At 41.5% G+C, this 20,344-nt stretch overlaps 2 protein-coding genes across 3 annotated transcripts in view; one reads left to right on the top strand and one right to left on the bottom strand.

Annotated features, from left to right (window-relative positions):
• Window positions 1–18,358, top strand: part of B3GNTL1 (UDP-GlcNAc:betaGal beta-1,3-N-acetylglucosaminyltransferase like 1) — a 105,419-nt gene extending 87,061 nt beyond the window's left edge. For both annotated transcript variants that reach the window (XM_058038847.1, XM_058038848.1), the window contains exons 9-13: window positions 3,895–4,030; window positions 11,409–11,477; window positions 12,611–12,685; window positions 15,124–15,210; window positions 18,086–18,358. In XM_058038847.1, coding sequence (XP_057894830.1) covers window positions 3,895–4,030; window positions 11,409–11,477; window positions 12,611–12,685; window positions 15,124–15,204 — 361 coding nt within the window. In that variant the 3' untranslated portion in view covers window positions 15,205–15,210; window positions 18,086–18,358. The remainder of the gene's footprint in view (window positions 1–3,894; window positions 4,031–11,408; window positions 11,478–12,610; window positions 12,686–15,123; window positions 15,211–18,085) is intronic.
• Window positions 16,176–20,344, bottom strand: part of TBCD (tubulin folding cofactor D) — a 122,504-nt gene continuing 118,335 nt past the window's right edge. The window contains exons 39-40 of the mRNA XM_058038844.1: window positions 18,369–18,453; window positions 16,176–16,503 (exon numbers count right to left, since the gene is read on the bottom strand). Of these exons, the coding sequence (XP_057894827.1) occupies window positions 16,492–16,503; window positions 18,369–18,453 (97 nt within the window). The 3' untranslated portion in view covers window positions 16,176–16,491. The remainder of the gene's footprint in view (window positions 16,504–18,368; window positions 18,454–20,344) is intronic.

A 20,344-nucleotide genomic window follows, 5' to 3' on the forward strand; every position in this document is an offset into this window, starting at 1 on the left:
TTATTTCTGAATTTCCTGTGGATGGTAAGGGCCTTGAATTCTGCATGCAGCACTGGCTGTAAGGGATTTGCTTTTTCAGCTCTCACTGTGGTGATGAAGTTCTCTGGTTTATCCATCAGGTGAGATTCACCTCTCATCCAGAACTCTCTTACCCTGCCATCAATAAAAGGGCCCTGGAAGAGGATGCTCACTTGGGCAGCTCCTCTTCCTGCCTGGTGTTACCTGAGCACCGTGCAGGGCCAGCACAGGGAGAAAAGGTCAGATTTATGGATCTATAGGATTTCTGTGGAGGGCAGTCCGTGCCTAAAATTCCAGTACTGTTCAGGATATTGGGCTTGTATTTCTGCATTGCTCAAGTACTTGTCCATCTGTCTTTGCTCTGTGGATTCACTTATGTGGCCTCACTGGGGGAAGGAGGGGAAAGGCAGTGCAACAATATGGCGAGGTTTGACTGAGCTCAGACATTAAATCATGTTGCTTTTATTGTCACATTATCTTTCATTTCAAAATAGGAGTAGAGCAGATGTTTCTTGACTCCTGTAGTCAGTCAGTAGGGTCACCACACATTTTTAACAGTGCTCCATTGTTGCATTACTTGGGTGGATGGTCTGGTAATAACTACTTGGGGCTGAGGAACACACGGTGTAGTCATTCTCACCCTCTGCATGAATACCCTCGTTTCACTCCTGCAGGATTTTGGCTCCTCTTCTTCCTCCCAGGCTCCATAACTGATGAGCATTGAGGGGCCAGGGCAAGTGAGATCTTAGGAAAATTATGTGAGCCTCAAAAATGACATTTCGAGTGGAAATACTACTAACATTTCTTTTACAAAGTTGTAACAAAATGAAAGGAATGGGGGAAATAATGTATTTCAAGATTTGGGGTCAAGAAAGGGCGTTAGGATACGGGAACAAATTTGTACATTGAGAAGAATTTTGTCCCACCTTCTGGCTGAGGAAAATCTTGTGAACTGAATGCAGGCTTGGACATGGCACTAAAGGCTGCTGCAAATTGCTTACTCTAATCTTTTGTGAGATGGGTAGGAAAAGCTGTCTTGATTTGGAGTTGATGCAGAGTAATAATACCTCCTTGGTTTTGCTGGTGGCTGTGAATATGTAATAATGCATAATCTGAAAATAGCTGTGAGAATCATCTCTGAGTAGTGGTTTGTACAACTTCTGGATCGTTTCAGGCATTTTCTTTAATTACCCTTTGCACGTTGCTGCAGCTCCTGTCTGCTGCACCTGCACTGGCTGCTGAAGGATGGGAAAATGGCATTCCCTTATCCCTCCAGGCAGGAATCCCAGTTATCTCTTCTGGAAACATCAAAAAAAAAAAAAAAAAAAAAAAAAGTGGCAACTTAGGTGAAGCGGAAACCTGAAGGGAATAACCGAAACTCTCTCCTCTGACACCTGTAAGCTCCCTTTGCCCCAGCCTGTGGGATTGTTTGTGCAGAGGGAGTTCTCACAAAGATGAAGCCTCTGAGTGTCACTCTAAATTCTCCCCTCCATTCTGTGTTTATCTGGTATCTCACCTTGCACTGTTAAAAATATTTCAGGGTTAAGTCAAGACTTCAAAGTGGTTGATAGAACTTAATTTTTTCATTGAAAACACATGATATGGAGGTGTGAGTGCCACTGTGATATTTTATGAAAAATCCCTTTGCCAGGATTTTTCTCCTGAGAAGCCTCAGAAAAGAAATGTAAACAATAATTATCTGATTGCTTGGAATGTGGTTTGGAGGTTGCTTACCAACAGGTGCATCTTTGATTGGTTTCACGTTAATTGCTTTTAATTAATGACCAATCCCAGTCCAGCTTTGTTGGGACTCTGGTCAGTCACTGGTTTTTATTATCATTCTTGTCTAGCCTTCTGATGTCTCCTTTCTGTTTCTTTAGTATAGTTTTAGTATATAATTTTCTTTTCATATCATCATATCATATCAATCATCATCCTTCTGAGAACTTGAAGTCAATTCTCATCTCTCACCTCGTCCTGGGGACCCTCACAACACCACAACAATGTGAGCTTCAAACGCTTTTCTGTGGGCATTGTCATAAGAATGGCTCAGTGATGCAAGCAAAAAATCCCAACTGCTGGGTATACTGGCTTTGTTTTTACAACCCACAGTACATATTTAAGAAAGGTTTTTATTGTTGTTAAATGAAGCTGTCTGACAATATTCTTGTGGTTGAACAACAACCCAATTAATTTGGAGTTTAATACCTTTCCTACCCTTTTATTTCAGAGTGCAGTTCTCTTACAATCTTTCCCCACTTGCTTTTGCAGGATAACATTGATAGGTGAGATGAGTCAGTAAATCTCCTTAAATCTCCTTCAGTCTGAAATCTTCATGTGTGATTAACAACTCTGAGACTTGGTCTGATTGAATTTTACCTCAGTAGGGCACTGAAGGTCTCATGGCCACCACAAACTGTCTGGAAGAACCAACACTGCTGTGCTGGGACCTCTATCTCCATTAAATAAAAACATCTTTTATAAGCCTGGAGGTAGATTGCAGTGTTTGCACTGCACCTAGAAATTAGTTACAAGTTCTTTTCATGCCTTGTAAGGCTGCCTGGTTTTTTACTTTAGTTTCCTTAATGTTGTAAACTCAAGTGGAAAAGAAACTTGCCAGTGCCACTCAAGCCAACAGAAGAGATTCGGAAGATCCTTTGGAATGTAATATGGTGTTATCCTTCTGAAGTCACATTTCAAAGGAAAATCACTTTTAAAAGCTTTCCATTTATGTGCAAAGCAATAATCTTCCTTTTTAGAAGCACGCAGAAATTCTAGTAAAGTGATCCTGGAAAAATACTTGACCTTCATATTTTGTTCCTTAAACTTTCCTTTGGGACTGCAGTATGCTCTCATGAACATGGAAAAAGGCAAGTGTCAAAGGATGCCAGCAGCAGTTAAAGCTTTGCAGCAGGAATGCATCTTGTGGTTGCATTAGGAGAGATTTTTGATCAAATCCAAAATTTTCTTTTTCCCCATTAGTTGAAATGCTGGTGCAGAGCCATCATCCTTGGAGCTGTGAGGAAATTTTATTTGTGCTCGAGGTCTTTTCCAAGTTATCAGAGCAGGATCAGTGATGAAGTGCTGAGCAGGATCTGGCTGTGCTGAAGTGAAGTGGGGTCACTGAGTCCCATGAGGGTTGTGTGGCCTTCAGAACAGAACTGGGGCTGTGAAGGAATGATGCAAATCAGAAAATGGAAAACTCCACTTGAAGTTTGCCTTAAATAAGGAGACACCACTGGGGGTTCATCAGAATTTCCTAGGAAAGAAAGTTACAGCTCAAGGTGCCTCGTTCAAGAGATATATGTTACGAAGTTTCATTTGTCAAATTGAGGAAATCAGTTTATTCTCTTTAGGAAACTGTTTGATAAGTCTGAGGTGGGTTCATAGTTAATGAATATTAAATGAATGCTGGAAATAAAGCAGATGTTTTAAACAGCAGGCAGTTTTCTTTAATTCATGATAAATGTTGGAATCTTAAATATTGCATTATAGGGTAGAACACACTCAAACATGAAAAAAGCTGTGGTTGTCCAAGTGGATTTGCCAGTTGGGAGAAATGGACCATGAACAAACTGCTTTCCTTGACATTGTTTTCTCTTTCTGAGAACGTGTGTTGAACTTGTGGAAGATGTCAGCAGCTCTTCAGTGTCTAAGGCTGTAAACTGACCAAATGTTTTTTATCTGAGAACTTCCACAGAATTTCTTTTCTACATTTCCCTCAGAAATTTCCAATTTAATGTTCTAATGTGATTTTAATTTTTTTGGTATTATATGAATCATTTTTGTCAGGTTTACCTGTAGGTGAGTGTGTACATGTGCACATGGCTCTATAATAATGCTAAAACAGAATCTGCCCTTTTCCCAACTCTCCAGGGAAACCATCTGGAATCACCGAGTCAGGTTCCTTGAGGACAGAGTCCTGAGCTCCTGGACATCATTCACCATTTGGAATGCTGGCAAGCAAGGCAAGAAACTCTACAGAAGCTTGTCACCAGCTAATCAGAAAAAGGTGAGCTGGAAAGTGACATTTGTACAAACCCACTTCTTCTTCATATTCTTTTAATCTAACCCAGGAAATTCTCATAAGATATTTTGTCCCCAAAGTACGAGGTTGATACTTAATATAAATTTAGGCAATTCTCAATATTCTGTGTGATGTATTTCTTCTTTTAAAATGCCATGATATTTTATTTAGAGCTTATGGTGGGCAGGGAGAGCAAGAAAAGCACCATGTCCCTGCTAAGCACAGTAGCAGGTGAGACACAGCTGTAGTAGGCAGGTACTCAGGTGAGTAGAGCAGCTCTTTATTTGGGTTGTGAACTCTTAATTTGGGTGCTGAACTGCCTTGTCCAGAGTCATCCATACCTGTGTAATATTTGCCCAGTTCCAAAGTGGATACTGGGCATGTCCCTGATCATTGTGAGTCCCTTTGGAAAGGGACTGGTTGCCAAAAAGGATTTGATTGCCAAAAAAAAAGGGTTTGGTGTGGGCTGAAAGGGTGAGCAGAAACTGCTGGACATGGCTGTCCCATTCACAGTCAGCTGAAAATGCTGGGATTTGGCAGTGGCAGATATTTCTCAGGATAGATTTGTCCAAGAGTCAAAATACCTTGTTTTTATAGCATTTTCTTGTGTGCAATAACTTTGTGTTAGATAAAGGCTTTAGGGCTAATGTCAAATGGCTGTTTCTTATAAAGAGCCACAGAACATTCATTTTATTGCTGCATGTGTTTTTCTTTTCTTAAGAATATGGATGGGAAGACAAAATGACAAATACATATAAAAACCTGATTAATGTTGTGGCCCTCAGACCACACACATATAAAAAAATAGAAGACATTTGTATACACACAGTTAGAATTACTGAATAGGCATGGGAGTAAATGTACAAAGCAAAAACTGAACTGAATTTCCTGTTTGATATTCCAGTGCCAATCCAGTGCCATCCCTCAGTCATTGCCATCATGTGGCAGTGGGTGAGCTGGATGAAAAGATATTAAATTAATCAGTTGCTTTACTCAGAAAGGACAGACCTGTCCATTAAATATGATTTTTTATTTCTTGATTTATTATGACAGTTATAGTCTGTATGTTATTTCATTATTATATATAATAATCATAATGACAATTATCTTTTATTTATATATATTAAAATCTAAAAAAGTATAAAGCCAACTAAAATTAAGTTTAGACAGAATATAGCTGTCTAAAGTTAATTTTAGTTGGTTTTATACTTTAAGTCAGTTTAGGCTTCTGAGCTTTCACCTATGCTTTGTTTGTCTGCATACTTTTATTGAGGTGCAGAATTTCACCAGACGTCCTGACTGACTCTGGCTGCACTGTGGAGTCTCTGCAGGGTTATTTTCTCAATTGGCACCAAGTACCTGCAGAAAATTTGGGACACAAATTCCTAGGACTAAAAAAAAAAGACCTCAAAAAAACCCTCCTACATACATCTTCTATTATTTTGTAATTTTGAAACAAACCTGGACTGTACTAAATCCTCAGGAAGAGAATTAAATAATTTGAACTGTCAGGCTTAGGGTGTGTAAGAAAACGTCTTTTTCAAGAAGAAAATAATGTTTCTAGTATTTTTAGAACCTGGTAAACAAAGCCATTGCATTTCTTCTGCTGACAGGATCTTTGTGGGATGTTGAAAAGCCCAGCTCTGCCCTGTGCCAAAGAGAATTGTTTCTTAGAAAACAAAATTCAGGCAATTCCAGGAAGCAGCAGTCTGTCTATGTTCATACTCACTAACAAATTATTACTTTAGTTTGTTTGGGAAACAGTGTGAATGTGAGCTGTGGTTATGTTAAAAGAGAAAAGGACACCTCAGCAATTCTTTTCCCTCAGCCATCTGTATACTGAATATTAAAGTGATGCTTTGTCTCCCAAGGAGTCAGGCAAAAATCCAAGGCTCAGGATTTTGGCTAAACAGCAACACACGAAAAAAATTATTCCACTAGTAGGTTTTTTTATGAATTAATTACCATGATCTCAGTATTCTTAGGGAAATTCTGCTTCCTGGCTGTCCTCTTCTTGATTCGCACTGCTGACAGTGGTTCAGTATTAGCATTTCTGCAAGAATGAAGTCAAACAGGCCTTTTTTTGTTTAAAACACATCCGTTGTGTCTATAATTTGCAGCTGAAGATGGAAACCAAATGTTTTTTGGGATGCTCCATGTGCCTGGAGGGTTTCTTAGCTGTCTTGTCTGCTCTTTTATTCTCCATCAGACTTCAGCTAAAAGGAGAACTTGAGCATTAACATCTCGTGTCATTTCCGATGGCTGAAAATAGAGTTCCAGTGGCTCATGGAAAAGCAGGGGAAAGGCCCAAATAAGCATCAGCTCATTAGTGGGCTGGAAACAGTGCTTGTACACAGCCAGGCCATGCCATTCCTCTGTGACAACAGAAAAAGTCTTTTGAAGGCCCTTTTCCCTGGCTCATCGACCATTTACAATCATCCATTGGGTTCCCTCTGCCTTTTTCCAAGGGCAGCATCACCAAACCTTGTGCTGCAGCTCTGGTCCTTCAGCTCCTCCCCACAGCCAAGAAATGTTCAAATTTTGCAGCATTTTAACCATTCTGAAAGTGTGTGAGTGGCACTGTCAGGGCATGAAAATCAAAGAAATATGAATAAAGAGGAGAATGTTGCACACACCTCTACAGTGGAATGGCAGTGTGAAAGCAAGTTAAAAGCCTCCAGAACAAGGAAGGAGATGAAATTTGAAAGTTGCAGTTAAATCCAGGTATAAAACATGACATGGGGTAAATCAAGGCTTCATTTTGGGCTGTAGTGAATGCTTCTTGGCCAGGAATACTCCCTGTTGTTTCCATGTGGGAGGAAGAGCTTTTTGCAAGCTCTGTTTTGCCAGCACAGAGCTGTGCACACCCAAAAGGTGCCTGGCACACTCAGATTTCCTCTGCAGGGATGAGTCTCTGGCAGTGAGGTCCCTCTGAAGGCAGCTGTGTGTTGTACATAACAAGGGGAATGTTTTATATCCAGTGTTTAGCAGCTGATTTTGCATGTTGGATTCTGGTGTTAAAATTCTCCATTGATTTTGTTGTGGGTATGTGCAAAAAGGGGAAGCTGCTGCTGTTTTCAGTGGAATGGTGTCTAAATGGAATAATGAATTTAATTTTTGGGATTTAAGGATACCCTCAGCTTCTGTCCTGGCTGTAGTGCTAAGGAGGTGAAATAAAAGCAGCTTCTGGCACAGAAAATCAGAAAATCACTCAGATTGTGGCTGGTGCTTGCTGGTTCCATGGCATGGCAGAAGCTGTTCATGCCCCTGTGTCCTTGTCCTGTTTTTTCATTCGCTCTATCTATGTGAACTTGCATTGTAATGCTTTCAGTTGCTTTGTTTTGACATGAATGGCCAAAATTGATTTTGCTTTTGCAGAGATGTATATTAACGTGCTCCTGTTGCACTTTCTACAAGCTTCAATGAAAGAATTATAAATAGAAGAATTAACAGGGTTCACTAGAAGTTTAAAACAGACGGGAGATTCCACGAGATGGGGAGGGAATGCAGCAGGGAAGATCTCAGTAGGATTTTGCAGGTTGTCTCTGGATTTTGCTCAGTAGGATTTTGCAGGTTGTGTCTTTGGAGGTGACTCTGAGACACCAGCTGATGTAAGGAGGAGGGAGAAGTCCCAGTGTGCAGGTGACCATTTATTGGAAGGGTTTTCCAGTTTTCTGTCAGGTTCCACTCAGTTATTCACTCTCCCATGTGGAACTTGCCTCTCATGTCCTTCCAGACCTGAGAATGTGCTGATCTCAGGTTGTTGCTTTCTGTAAATGGCTGTTACAGACCACAGGTGAAAACAAAATCCTGTGAAGATCATTCACCATAAAAGGACATCATTAGGGTGATGAAACCTTTCAGTTTTTCCATGATGAAATCTGAGTGGAATGGGAAGTGTGAGCAAACACTGTCTGCAGTACCCAACTAGTCACACAGGAAAAAACAATTAAACTGTTGTGCAATCCCAGCAGAGCTCCAGCAGGCAGGAACTCCCAGCTGCACCCCAAGGCTCCCTTCTGTCACTGCTGCTGCTGCTGGGACTGCAGGAGGATGTGCTGCCTTTAAACTCCTTTCCCCAGGGGGGTCTGATAGCCCCAGCCTGGCCCTGCTGAGCCCCTGTGTTTATGAGGAAGAGCAGCCAGAAAAGGGCTTTTATCTTCCTCAAAAGTGGCATCCCCTAGCAGAGGTTGTTTCTGAGTTGGTATCTTATCTTTTGAGCAATGTAAACTTTCTATTTGGAGGGAGAAGGCAATTTCTCCTTTTCCCCTTACACCGCTGTTAGTGGAAGTTGCAGTCCATATTTATAAAAATTACTTACAGTAGTTCCTTAGCTTGCCTGTAGCTAGCTCCTCCAGTTTTGAGCTGAGAGAATTAGGAGGTTCTTTCCTTTGGAATTTTTGTAATTGTGCAGATTTTTATACATGTTTAAAACAAAAACGTGTAATAATTCATATATTTTAGTAACGCTGAAGTGTGGTCTGAGGACTCAGTGTGTCATACTGCCAAAGAGTAATTTTGCTAAAAGGGGAGGCTGGAAAAAAGCAAGTTGAGACTCCTTTATGGCTTTATAATTCATGGTTTCTCACAGGGAGACAGGAGTTCGTGTGTGCATAGATGTTCTTCATAAAAGCTACAAGAAAGAAGGCCATTAATGCAGGAAAATAAATAGGTGTCTCTGGGTTTATCCTGATAGTGTATAAAGTAAATAACTCCCATAAGCCTGATGCCCTGGCTTCTCCTTATAGGATAAACAACTGTGCCTAAGTCCTGTATTTAGACTCCAAACACAGCTTTGCTTTAATTGGAAAATAAATAGTGTGTGTCAGAAAAAGAGTTGCCTTACATTTTGGCCACCCACATGGTGTGCAGGCTGCAGAAAAATCACCCATTCAGGTCTGACCTGTTTTTTACTACTGTAAATACCAGGTCTAAGCTGCCTGAGCCCATTGGGAATTATACAGGGAAATACCTCAGTGATAACAAAAAGGGTTTGAGCTCTTTCCATCAAAAAGGGAAATTTGTCACAGACTCATCTGTGTTCCTTTTTTCACTGAGGGGTTTGTGTGGGGTGTTCTGGGGACTGGAAAGGGCAGAGTTTTCTACACCCAGAAACTGGAGTGATGGAGGGAGAGGGAGAGCTGGAATTAATGGCAATTTAGTGATACAAGGAGTGTCTTTGGAGAGAGACTGTTTACAAGGGGATGTAGTGACAGGACAAGGAGAAATGGTTTTAAACTGACAGAGATTGAGATTAGATATTGGGAAGAAATTGATTCCTGCTGAGAAGTGCAGGCACCACTCAGGGGTTTCTGTTAACTGGATAATAACACACTGAGGGTGAACAGTGAGACTTTCCAGCACAGATCTTGCAGCTGAATTCTCAGGTAGTGACAGAGAATTGTAAATAGAACTTCACCTTGTGTGATAAGTTTTGGTGGTTTATTTCGGTTTTTATTATCTATAAGAGCATAATCAGCTCCAAAAATAACTTCATTTATTGGACAGTAAATCAACATATTGTACTTTGTTCCTAGGACTCTCTTGGGTTTACATTGAAGGCATATCTTGCTAAATATTGTTTATTATGATCACAGCTTCCAGGACAGTAAAACACAAGTGGTAGAACTGAGATTTGCTGAATATTGGAGAATTTTAAAGGTGGTTAGCACAGAATTAAGAGAATACATGCAGGGAATTTCTCTTCCCACAGTGACTTGTACTGGTTCCCTTCATGAACACACACATTTATAAATCTCTGTGTGTGTACACATCCACACCATCTGATTTTGCAGCTACCCCAAAGCATTGCAGTGGGCATGGAAATGGGGCCAGGGATGTAAAGTGGATCAATCTGTGAAGGAGCTGCTTGTGTGTGTCCATCTAAGCCAGCTGCACCAGCCACAAACACCTTGTACAATCTCCAGCACCTTCCTGAATTCCCTCCTTCCCTTCTGTTCCCATTCCAGTGCTGACACAGGGTTCATGTCCTTCATGCAATCCCTGCATCAGAGCAAATTTTCAGTGTGCTCCTGATGTGATTCCTCACTCACTCAGCCCCAGAGTGCAAATTCCATATTTCCTTAATGTTCTGTTCTTCTTTTGGTGCCTGTTTTGTCTTCTCCAGGTCTCCCTGTGTCTCTCTAAGGGGTTCCAAGGACTGTCCCTGCCCAGTTTATCCCCTCATTTCCCTCATTGCTTTGGACACTGGTGCTTTGCAGCCTTATTTGCAGTCCCTTGATAGTTTTGTTTGCATTCTCTTACCATTGATGTTTAATGAAGGAAGTGGTATGGTATTAGAAAAACCCTCTACACAAACAGAATGAGGTCACTTTAGGTAAAAGAAAACCATCTAAATCACAGGAAGAAAATGTGTGAGAGAGATTTTAGACACGGAAAGCCAGCCAGCCTTTTCAGCCTTCTCTAACTTAATAAATTAATAAACAGCTGTTTGGCTTTTCAGATTTTCTCAGCAGTAAGTGTTGTTAATCAATTTTTAATGCAGCAATTAAAAAGATATGAAAGCTGCTATCCAGCTTTCACCAGAATAATTGATTTCTGTATGACCTTAACTATCTCAACTGTTCTGCTTCAGCATAAGAGCTCCATGTAGATAATATGAATAGATCCAACGGAAGTCAGAAGAAAACATAGCCATGTTTATTTTAAAAAGTCTTCCAAAATGTTCCTGGCAACCTAGTGACTCTCAAAAATAAGGCCACTGTGTATTTTAGATGGCAGGCACTTATTCTGCCTGCATATTTATGAGGAATGCAAATAAAAACCCATCTAAAATATCTGGCACCTAGGGCTGCAAATAATGCTTTCGTAACTCCAGTAAGAATAAGCAAAGGGAAGCAGTAATTATTTGTGTTTAAACATCAGATCTGCTGAGCTTTTCAGTTGAAATTGAAGTCCATAACCATAGGAATTGCCAGATTTGGTGTGCTGTGCCCTGGAATTGAGGCTGGTGTTGCAGAGCACCCAGAGCAGTGGTCCTGAGGTGTCTGGGGTACATCCCATGCTTGGGGGGGACAGGAAGAGAGAGGCTCTTATTGCATCTCATCCTGGGCTTTAGTGGAAGTGCCAAAATGAGGAAACTGATCTCTGGGATGAGTTTACTCCCTGAGGATGGGGTTGGTGCTGTTCCCTTATGCAGTCAGTGACTTAGATCAGAACGTGCTCATAGACACCTGCAGAATTTTCTCCACTCCTTGAGACAGACCCAGACAGGATTTAATCAGGGTTTAAGCTCCAAAGGAGGCCCAGGGTGCTTTGTCCTACTCCTGTGTCCATCCCATGCCTCAGCTCTGCTCACAGATACATTACAGGTGAAATGAAACATTCTGCTGCTGTTTTCCAGGTAACTGCATTTTGTGATGTTGATGAAAAGAAAATAACAAAAGGATTCTACACCTATGAGGAGTCTGAGGTGAGTTATAGGCACTCTTGCATTCTTTATTGTGATCTAGAAGTGTTCTGAGGAATGTGATGAAGGAATTTGTCACTGATCTTGTAGTTGTGTAGCAGCTCATTTTGGTGGAGAGGCAGTGACAGAACATTGGAGGGCTGGGAATGGACATTGGAATGCAAACTGGAGCCAAGACTGTCAGCTTCACACCCAGTGAAGTCAGTTTAGAAAGACAAAAATGCTTATTCTGAAAGGATCCTGATGATGGGGTAAAACAGTCTTCACTGACAGGTGTGTCTTCTAAATGGGAGTGGAATTTGGTTTATGGAGGAACCCTCAAAATTGAAAATTTTCCAACTAATTATCTTGTGAATCAAATTACCCTGATGGGAGTGGGACTGAGGGAAGGAGGCACAGGAGGGACAGGAGGGCCCCTCCTCAGGTACAGCATGGAGGAACTGTGCAATTTCACACTGGGAAAACACTGAGTGTTTGAGCTGCATGGAAGCAATTGGGATCAGCATTTCTGCCTGGAATTCTGAGGACTCACTGCCCAGCAGCTCAGTAATACTGTCAGTGTGACTGACACAGATCCTAGGCATTGGTCTTCCTAAAACAAACCCATTTTCTCAGATCAGCTGCATTGTACTGCAGCTGTTGTGAATCCTTAGCAAATCCTGCAGCTTGGATCTGTGCTGAACCCAGATGAGCTTTAGCCCTATAACAGCTCCAGCAGGAGGGAAGGATCCTCCTCTGTCTCTGCCCTTGTGCCTGCTCTGATGCTGTCTGAGGGCACAGGAATGGATGCAGTTCACTAAAATGGCAAAAAATTAACCAAAAAAAGAGGAACAGTTTGTTATGGGACAAGCCATTGAAGCTGCACACATTGCCATCAGGTCAAAGTGGGAATTGTTTGGGAAAGGGCTGGAAGTAGAATTTGGAGGTGAGGAGGAAGCAGTGGAGCAGTGAGAGCTGCTCCTCTTGGGAGCAGAAATTCAGATTTGGTGTAAAACTTCACACAACCACAGGCAGAGAATGAGCAAGCTCTCTTCAGCATCACAGCTCAACACATTTTCCCCCCTTTTTGAGTTTAGCAGCTCCTAAAACCAAGCTGGCAAGTAACCTGAATGCTTCTGTACCCCTTCCTCCTGCAGGAGAGACCAAAACCAAAAATTCCTGTGTGTCACTTCAGGGATGCAACTCCACCCTTTGTGATCTGTGTGAAGCTGGTGAGTCCCACCCTTGGCTTCACCTGCAGGAGCAGCATTTGCTCCTCAGGAAAATGAGTTTCTATTCACTGTAAGTGCCTTTTCCCAGAAGCTTTTGTTCTACTGAATGGCTTTTTTTAATCACACTGATTGTGCAGGGTATTTTGGGATTTAAATCAGCAGTATTGGGTAAAATTAAGAATAAGGAAAGGGACAACTTAATTAAGAATAAGAAAAGGAACAGCTTCTGTGAAGGGGCTGGATCTGTTGTACTTCTTTCCCCAATACCAAATATACCCCCAATGAGCACTCAGCCTCCTTTGGGCCAAGAATTTTGCAGGCCCATGTATGGCAAAGGCTTTGGTTTTAAATCAGACCTTAAAAAGCATTTAGTTTGGCCCTGCCAGTTCTGAAGCATTTTCTCTATCTGACTGTGGTAACTTATTTCAAGTAGTTTAATTGCCCTGATAATATAATTAGATGATAACCAGCAGTTCTTCTGCTGTTGTAACACAGATTTAAAATAGCAAATACATTGCAGTGGTAAAAAACAATAGAAACCCTTTTGACAGCAACTAAAACCTGCAGCTCCACACAACACTGACATTGTAATGCTGGGCTGATCTCTTCAGGGATGGATCAGCTGGATCTCCTCTCCTCTGGTACAGCCTGATTTAACTTGGCACTCCCAGCCTCCTGATCAGCTCTGGGCTCAGAACTTGGGTTGTAAAGCCAGACTGGGAGTGCCTTGGGGCATTATCCTGTACTGCTGCTTGATAAACTCTTGGATCAGCAAGTACTATTACAACTAATTTAATTTTTCATACTGCATATAACAGTGGGTGGAAGTCCCCAGACAAAACATCTGTGCAACCTGTTCTGAAGCACATTTAATCTGTGAAGCCCTTACAATGAGACTATTATACAACATCTTGTCTGCAAACTCTGCTCTCTGACTGCAGTTGGGATTTCAGTCTATTTTTCCCCTCATGGCCACTGAGCATTTTCTGCTTGCTTATTCTTCACCAACCAAAGTTCATCACCATTTTCTGAAGAAGGAAGTGTGCTTTAAGGGGCTTTATTGGCTTTTATTTTGCTGTTCAAGGTAGGGGATTATTTTTCCTTTTGATACAGACAAAACCTGCATGTTCCTTTGCAGCTCTGAGAGGGTGATTTTGGAGATTAGATGTGTTTGTTAAGTGGGCTGTTTACCAGAAGTGACTCTCTTGGCCATGTACTTGGAGCAGCATTGGCTCATTTATTTTTTCAGGCAGTTCCTCCCTTGTGAGCACTGGCATGGCTTTGGTACCAGAGCAAATCCTTCTGCAAGAAGCAGGCATCCTCTGATCTTTGCTCATTTTACAATGGCTTCACAGGCAGCTGGGGCTGGAATTCTGCTCTCTGTGTGTGAGTTTTTGCTGAAGAGAATCAAAGTGTGGCTTTAGCTGCTCAGGGCCACTTCACCCAAGGGTTTGTGCTCCCTGTTTGCTCTTGCTTGGAGGTAAAAGCAAAATGCTTGGAAATGCTGCTTTGTGCCCTGCCTTGGCTTGGATTCCAACGGCTGGAAATGAAAGGGATTTTTATTTTTCTGTCACAGCAATTAAAGTAGTTTGATTGTATAAAGTTTTCAGAAAATTTGTAGTTAAATCTCTTATTGTACGGCCCTGCCTGGCTTTTCCTGTGCTTTGTGAATGAAAGATTTGTCTTTAACTCTCCCACTTAATTTAGCATCTGGACTCTTATGTGTTTTTTTTAAACCCTCTATAAAGCAGGTTATTTTTTTTCCACTCCTTCAGTTCCAGTTGGATTCCCTTTCTGTAACTTCCCATCTTAAACATTCACAGTTAAAACTTCACTCTTGCTGTTCTGGGCCAACCACATAAACATTAATTTTTTTGGGGGATTTTTTTTTGTGACATTCCTTAAGATCAGTAATTCAGGATTGAAGGAAGTGCTCAGGAATGCTGAATTTGCCCTGTTTTCTTAATGACATCACTGAGGTTGCTCAAGGACCAAATGTAGCCAGTTCCTGTCCTGATAACTTGACTGGGGCTCAAAAGGAAACACCTTTAACTCTGCAGAGTACTTCATCTGCTTGATGAAGGGCTTGTTTTATCAGACAACCTAATCAGTGCTCAGAATCCAGCCAAACCCCTTGTTTTGTCCATTTTCTGCCAATGTCAGAGTTGGCAAACACCAGAGCAGAGCTGGGCTGAGCAGCCTTTGTGTGCCCCAGAGCAGCAATGCACAGGGAGGAGCTGTCTGATATCCCCCCAACACTGATTTGAATGCTAAATTTTCAAAATCCTGTGAATTTTTCAATAGAAACTTTCCTGAGCCGTGGTTTAATTGTTTAGTTCTGCAAATGGGACTTTCTTCTGTGGCCTAAAGAATCAGTGACCCCAACCTACTACAGCCTGAAATGAGTTTGAGCTCATTTTCTTCTTCTTCCCTCACAGGACATGACAGGTGGAGCCTTTGAAACAAACCTGGCCACGCTGAGCCTGAAGGAAGGGAAGGATTATTATCACTTTAACTAAAGCAAGGTGAGGCAGTGCTGCTCCCTGTGTGTCTGGGTGCAGGAAAACCAAATTCTTCAGGGGTTTAGAACTTTTTAGTCATTTGGGATTTGTTAATTTAATCTTTGGGCTGAGTAACCCTTTTGTAAGGGAGGTCACAGTTACACCAGGGTAATGCTGTGTGCATTACTTTTTACTGTGCACATTAGTAGTTATTACTGGGGTTTTTTTACTGTGTGCATTACTACTTTTACTGTTGCATATCACTCAGTTTGCTGGTAAATTGTGATTAACAGTCAGTGAGCTCCACTAATTCCAACTCCCAGTCCAGCTTGTAGGAATACTTAAGAAGTATTGAATAATCTCATTTATAGTTACTTTATTCAAAACCAAACAGAGTGTGAGCCAGCCAGGTTGGAAGTGAACACCTGCAGTTTGCAGCATTTACATCACAGAGAAACTGGCTTGGTTTTAGCTTCTCTGCCTGAATTTTTCCTTCCTTTCACATTTGTAGAGGTGTCAATACACACACAGCCACTGTTCTACTGTTGGGATTTAATTACAGCCATAAAATAACAGTGTAATTACAATAGAATGTGGCCTCCCATCACATTGAGCTCACTAAAGATCAATTTCAGAGTGATTTCATTTTGTAGGGGGTAAGAAATGAGCTGGAGTTCTGGCAGTCTGGAGTCTCCTAGCAGTCCTGGAGCTGCTTGAAGAACTGCCTCACCTTCTTCAAAACTGAGTTTATCACAAAACTAATTTGTCTGAATTAGTTACATAAAGAGCTGTTAAGCTCTTTATTTGTTTAAAGGTGTTTATTTGCTTATTTGTTAAGAGAGGCTTTGACATCAGCTGAAGTGAAACCTGGATTTTTTTTCTATGACATAGGAATAGACTTTTCCACAGGGACAATTGATGCTCAGGATGATTTCAGTATCACTGAGTGTTGCCATTCTCACCTCTGAAAAATCAATCTTGAAGAGATCAGTGCAGCAGGTCAGGTTTAATTCTTGCTGTGTGTACAAGCACAGGCTCCATTCAGGGAGGTACAAAACCCTGACACCAAACCAGACAGCTCAGAGCATGACAAGAACCTGCCAGACAGCAACATTAAAAACTGAAAACAAGGAATTTTTGTCTTCTTCCTGTGGCACATGGGTGCTTTCAGGCAGGCTCTGCCTCTCCTGCCCAGCAGGGCAGTGCTCAGGTGTCAGGATGGATCAGGATGTCACAGCTCAGCCTCTTCCCACCCTGGATCCACTGAGCAGCTCCAGGACAGCCCAGCAGCAGGACCTGCTCTCCTTATGCTGAACTCTGCAGGGAGAAAGGGAAAAGAAAGGGAAAGGGAAAGGGAAAGAAAAAGGGAAAGGGAAACGAAAAGGAAAAAGAAAAAAGGGAAAAAAGGGAAAAAAGGGAAAAAAGGGAAAGTCACTTGGAGCAGGCAGCCCCCCTGCTCCCCTCACCCAACACCTTCACCTTGGAATTCCCAGTGAGGGGGGAATTTTGGGTTGCAGGTGGGAGATTCTGGGGAGTTTTACACTCAGAACAAACCCCCAACTCCCTGTTTTTCTGGGAACTGGAGAACTTTGTTTTTTCCAGGAAACAAGGGGAAAGAAAACCCCAACCACCTGTTTTTCCTGGGAATTTGAGGGGGAACCTCCTGTTTCTCACAGGAATTGTGGAAAACCACCCCAAACTCCCCATTTTTCCTGGGAATTTGGGAGATCCCTCCCTCCAAAGCCCCCCATTTTCCCTGGGCAGGATTTGGGATCCCAGATTTACCCCCAGACCCAAGACCATCTCAGATCCATCCTGGGGGGGCTTCAGGCACAACAGGGAGGAGGTAAAATCCCCCTCCCTCCCATTCTCAATTTTTCTGGAGGGAAATTTGGGATTTTGAGCCATTTTTTTGCGGGGGGGAACTGCAGCTCCTTGTGGCATTGCTGTCCTGGCACTTCCCAGCCCTGTAATTAACTAATGCAAACAGAAAAGAAAATATAAAGCTGCAACATTTAGTCCTTTTAACACCATGGTTTGAACTACCCTCCAGCAAATTTCAAAAATTTAAAGGAGTAGGAAGTATTGATTTCAGCTGGAAGCCAACTTCATTCTCCTTTTTATCCTGCCATATCTCCCTCGGAGATACTTGGATTTAGATGTATTTAGATATTTCTTATTATTTTAGATATTTTATGATTTTATTATTTTAGATACTTTTATTATTTATTATATTTTTATTATTTTACTATTTTAGATATTTTTAGATATTTTTATTTCTTAATATTTTAGATATTTCCTATTATTCTGTTTATCCTAGAGACAGCTCTCTCCTAAAGTATCAGTCTTCTCTAAGCTTTCAAAAATTAAGGATTGACACAAGGAGTTTTTTGAGATCAGAGAGTTTATCTTGTAAGATCTCTTATTTTGAGCATAACCTTTCTATTACCCGATTAAAAAACTGAACAGCAACACTCAGGTCAGTTTTTTGTTCTAAAAACAACTCTTTGCTGGGCAGGAGGTTCAGACTCTTGTTTCCCAGAATTATAAAAATGTTAGCCGAGGTTTCTTAAAATTGTACTAGAAGCAGATGGTAAAAACTGGAAAATGAGTGAAAACACTGCCATGAGGCAGCAGGAGGTCTTTGAAGGGTATTCATAGTGTCTTAAGAATGAGTCTTTAAAGAAAGATAAATATTTATATCTACACAGCAACACATATTCTTTAAAACACTAAAAAACCTCTTCTAGAACCTCTACCCAAGCAGAAAGTTCTGTACTTCTGAAATACTGAGCTGGGTGGGCATGTCCAAACTATCTAAAAATATACATTACATACATATATATATATATTTATGTATATATATACACTTTATGTTTTGTATGCTATCCATCCACAGAGGCAGTGCTGCAGTGCTGTGGTCTGCACCACCTCACGCCATCATTTGCTGCTGAAATGGAGAAGTTGCTGTTGCTTCCCCTTCCCCAGGAAGGGCAGAGGAGCAGTGGCTGCACATCTGTGTCTGGAATGCGGCGCTGCCAGCCCGGAATGCTCCCTGGAACGGGGCTGGGAGGGCCTCAGGCAGCAGCTCCAGCCATCCCACGTGTGCTGCAGCTGGCTGGGAGCATCCTCAGGGACAGCTCCATGGAAAAAGCAGCCCCTGGAGCACATTCCCACCTCACCTTGGCCACCAGCTGGGGTCTGGGCACTTTCATGAGGTCGCAGAGGCAGTTTCGTCTCTCCCTCACCACGGGCAGCTCCGCTTCCCTGGGAGAGCAAAGGTGATTTCCAGTTAATTCAGGAAAATCCATAAAACATCCATAAAACACCCTCAGTGATCCCTGTCCCCCCTGCACCACAATGGATGTGTCCTTTCATGCACATTTCAAATGACAAGGGTTTTTTTGTTGTGTCACATTTGAAGGCTAAAGGACCACTTTTGTACCACCCTAAGTCAGATAAACCACAAATACACACCAGATCTGCCACAGGTCTAATAAAATGGCTAATTTTAGCTAATACGAGCCACTGGCTAATAAAAGGTCCAAGACTATTCTTTTATAGGGTTTTATATTAAAAAACCCCACTTATTTGTACAACTTTTTTGATTAGAAGTTCATTTAATTTATTCTCTAAAGTGATTGGATTTGGAAAAGACTCTCCCATTCCCTCTAAAGAAAAAGCAAAAAAGGGTGAGTTATTTATAACTTCAACCTTTTTTTTTTTTCCACACCTTGGACAATTTGTCTTATTTACCACTGGAAATTTCCCTGTGGCTAAACAAAGTGTATTATTTATACAGTAATTTGTTTAAACTCTGCATGACACAATTGTATGATAAAGTCTCTGGAGTCCCAACAAGGAAAAGATGTGCATCCCAGTAATTACCATACTCCTTCAAATTCTCATTCGGCTTCCTGCTGCTAATACTTAGGGTAATTCAGAATTTAAACTGATTATTTTAGCACTGGGAGAGCTTGAGGAAAACAAGCAGCTCACTGTGACACTCAGCAACAACTTCAAATCTCTTTTTCTGTAAATAGCTCAAATCTACCAAGATAAAACAATTAAGTTTTGAGTAAATGAGCCCTTTGTCTTTCATCTCAGAGCAGTGGCCACAGTGCAGCAGGGCACTCAGGGCTTGCTCCAAGCCAGTGTAAGCCAGGCACACCCTAAAAATGACAGGGTGAAAACAGAATATTCATTTCTCTGGAGTGTTTTTCTGGGGAAGTGTTTTGCTTTGATTTAGGAATGAGTTGTTTATGAGCAGAGCTGAACTCCACAGCTTTTCCTGTAGCACTGTGAGTGGAACCATCCCTGGGGACAGCACTCAGCTCATCCTGCAGTGTCAGGAACAAATTCCTTATGCAATTCCTGAGCGAGCCTGCCCTTAAATGCAGGTTTGCTCATGGAGCTCTGAGTCACACCCAACACAATCCTAAACTTCCACCTGCATTAAACAAGGAACTGTAACCACAGCAGAACTGCTGGCAACCACTCCTTCCAACCTGAGACTCCTGTTCCAGTTTTGTACTGGAAAATTCAGAAAAAGAGCAGCAGCCACCCCTGCAAATGATAAACTCAGATAAACTTCTCACAAATATAAAGTTCTTTAAGCTCAAGCACGGAAATAAAAGTCAAACAGTGTAACTGCAATCTGCAACTCTGTCACCCATCCTTAAGGTGTATTTGTTCTTTGAACTTGTCTGGGATAAATTTATTTCCATGAAATGTCAATGAACACAAAAAGCCATTTAATATAATGACTAAATAAATTATATATTTTTCTATATTTGTCTGTTCTCTGTTACTGCTGTTTGGGCCAGGTCTGTGACAAGGAAAAATGTTTAACAAGGCAGCAAAATGAATAAACAAATTATTACCTTAAAATTCTGTATTTTCTCAAACCTGCCCAGCTAATAATGCCCAATGCTAGAATTTGCAGAAAGGAGAAAATCCAGTGCCAAAATTCCCTGCTCCTGTCACTGCAAAGGGGCTCATGGAATGATTCTCTTGCTCTAAAAGTCACTGGATCATGCTCGTGAAGAACAGGACCCTCTCCCCCTGCCCCTGGAAGGAGGTAAGTAAAAAAAAAAGAATTACATTCTATGAAGTGGTTGTTTAATTCATGCCATCCTATCCTGGGAAACATCTAAAC

This window comes from Melospiza georgiana, chromosome 21 (genome assembly GCF_028018845.1).
Source record: "Melospiza georgiana isolate bMelGeo1 chromosome 21, bMelGeo1.pri, whole genome shotgun sequence".
NCBI classification, from domain to species: Eukaryota; Metazoa; Chordata; class Aves; order Passeriformes; family Passerellidae; genus Melospiza; species Melospiza georgiana.